Source organism: Ammodytes marinus (genome assembly GCF_949987685.1).
Source record: "Ammodytes marinus genome assembly, chromosome: 23".
Taxonomy (NCBI): domain Eukaryota; kingdom Metazoa; phylum Chordata; class Actinopteri; order Uranoscopiformes; family Ammodytidae; genus Ammodytes; species Ammodytes marinus.
The window spans coordinates 17448357-17450133 of record NC_137227.1 but is presented as its reverse complement, the minus strand read 5'-3'; the positions used below and the strand labels follow the sequence as shown (position 1 = coordinate 17450133).

Below are 1777 nucleotides of genomic sequence, written 5' to 3'. Positions count from 1 at the left end.
TAGAAAGGGTCTCATATATGTCCATATTTCTGCATATTTTGGACCAAGGCCTAGTGCCGCCATCTTGAAAGTGTCATAGTTGGAATGTCATCAGGTGCATTGTTTAAATTGTTTAGAATTGTTCTTGTCCTTGAAGGCCACTGTAGCTTCTGTTATTATTCTAAAGGGGTGGGGTTACCCAGGGAGTGTTGCATTCTAGAACTTTGTAGAACTTTCTTGATGATTTGATATTACACACTGCACCTTTAATCAACCCTTCCCCTCTGTCTCCTTATCTGCAGGTGTTGGGCATTGTCTTCTTCCTCTTCCTGGTCATGTGGTGTCCGTTCTTCATAACCAACGTGACCTTCGTTCTCTGCCGCGGCGCCTGCAACGAGTCTCTGCTCAACGAAATGCTCAACGTGTTCGTGTGGGTGGGCTACATCTCCTCGGGGGTCAACCCTCTGGTCTACACCTTATTCAACAGGACGTACCGCAGAGCTTTCTCTAGCTACATCCGCTGCCAGTACAAAGTAGTGCCCGATGCTACGGGACAGAGCTGCAAAAACATCTCGGTCCAGCCCCCCTCGCACTCCGTTACCCCTCTTTTAACCGCCAGCCACCATGCTAACAAAGCTAGCATGATGGACCGCAATAGCAACTGTCGAAACGGCGGCCGTATTAGCAGCGGCGGGGGGGATAACGGCAGGCTAACGGTAGACCCGGAAGACTTTACCGATGACGAAATGACCCAAGTTGTCGGAATATGCGTTTCGCGGAGCCTCTCGGAATGCCAGAACGTCGGAATGTTTTCGGAGACGGAGACGGAAGTGGAGCACGAGCTGTCACTCATAAGCTACAGCCCGACCCTCCTCAACAGAGAACACACAAGCAGCGTGTGATTGGCGCCATTTTTTTTAATATATACATGTTGGTTGTTTGTTTTGATTGGTTGTCTTTCTTAGTAAAAACCTAAGCAGTTGCCGGGCAGAACAGCAGCGTTTTTTTTTTCTGGAACCTACAGCCTGGATTCTATTGGCTTGTTGAAAAGGGGTTTGCGCTGTTATTGAAAAATGTAATTGGTTTGAGGAGCATTGTTATATCCACCCCAACAACTGAGGTGCACCGCTGATGACAATGTGAGAAATCAGATCATGTGAGAGAGAGGATTTGAACTCTAAACTAGTGTGATTTTTTTCCCCACTACAGTTTTGGAATGAAAGACAATATTTCAGACTGTGAAATTTTCGTTTATTTTTTTCTTTTTGGTGTCAGAATGTTGGTTTTCGTACCATAAATGGGAGATTCGAAGAAAAAAAAGCATTGGTTCTTCTAGGGAAGTGTTTGACAGGCACAAAATGGCGCTGTACTTCATGGGGGATTTCGGTGCCACCAGCTGTGATGCAGACAAAGGGGACGGAGAAGTGGACATGGTAAACAGACAGTGAGTGAATGAAGACCTCCATCTAATTTTCATTTTTTTTTTAAGATAATTTTTTGGCATTTTCAAACTTTATTAGACAGTACAGAGTTGAAATGGGGAGAGAGAGAGAGGGGGGATGACCTGCAGTAAAGGTCCACGGGTCGGATTTGAACCCGCGACCACTGCAACGAAGGCCGGAGCCAATATGGTACGCGCTCTATCCACTACACCACCGGAGTGCCCCCTCCATCTCACTGTTAACCTTGTGTGAAGTCAAGAGGCCCTAAAATGGCGCCCCACACTTACAGGTTACACAGAAGCAAGAATCGACAAGCTTGAGGTCAACGAGGGGGTCAAGCTAAAGCTAAGCTAACG

General features: G+C 46.7%; 1 protein-coding gene across 1 annotated transcript in view; it reads left to right on the top strand.

Annotated features, from left to right (window-relative positions):
• Positions 1-881, top strand: part of htr2cl1 (5-hydroxytryptamine (serotonin) receptor 2C, G protein-coupled-like 1) — a gene marked incomplete at both ends in the record, with an annotated part of 23126 nt that extends 22245 nt beyond the window's left edge. The window contains one exon of the mRNA XM_080051800.1: positions 282-881. Coding sequence (XP_079907926.1) covers positions 282-881 — 600 coding nt within the window. The remainder of the gene's footprint in view (positions 1-281) is intronic.
• Positions 882-1777: the final 896 nt, after the last annotated feature.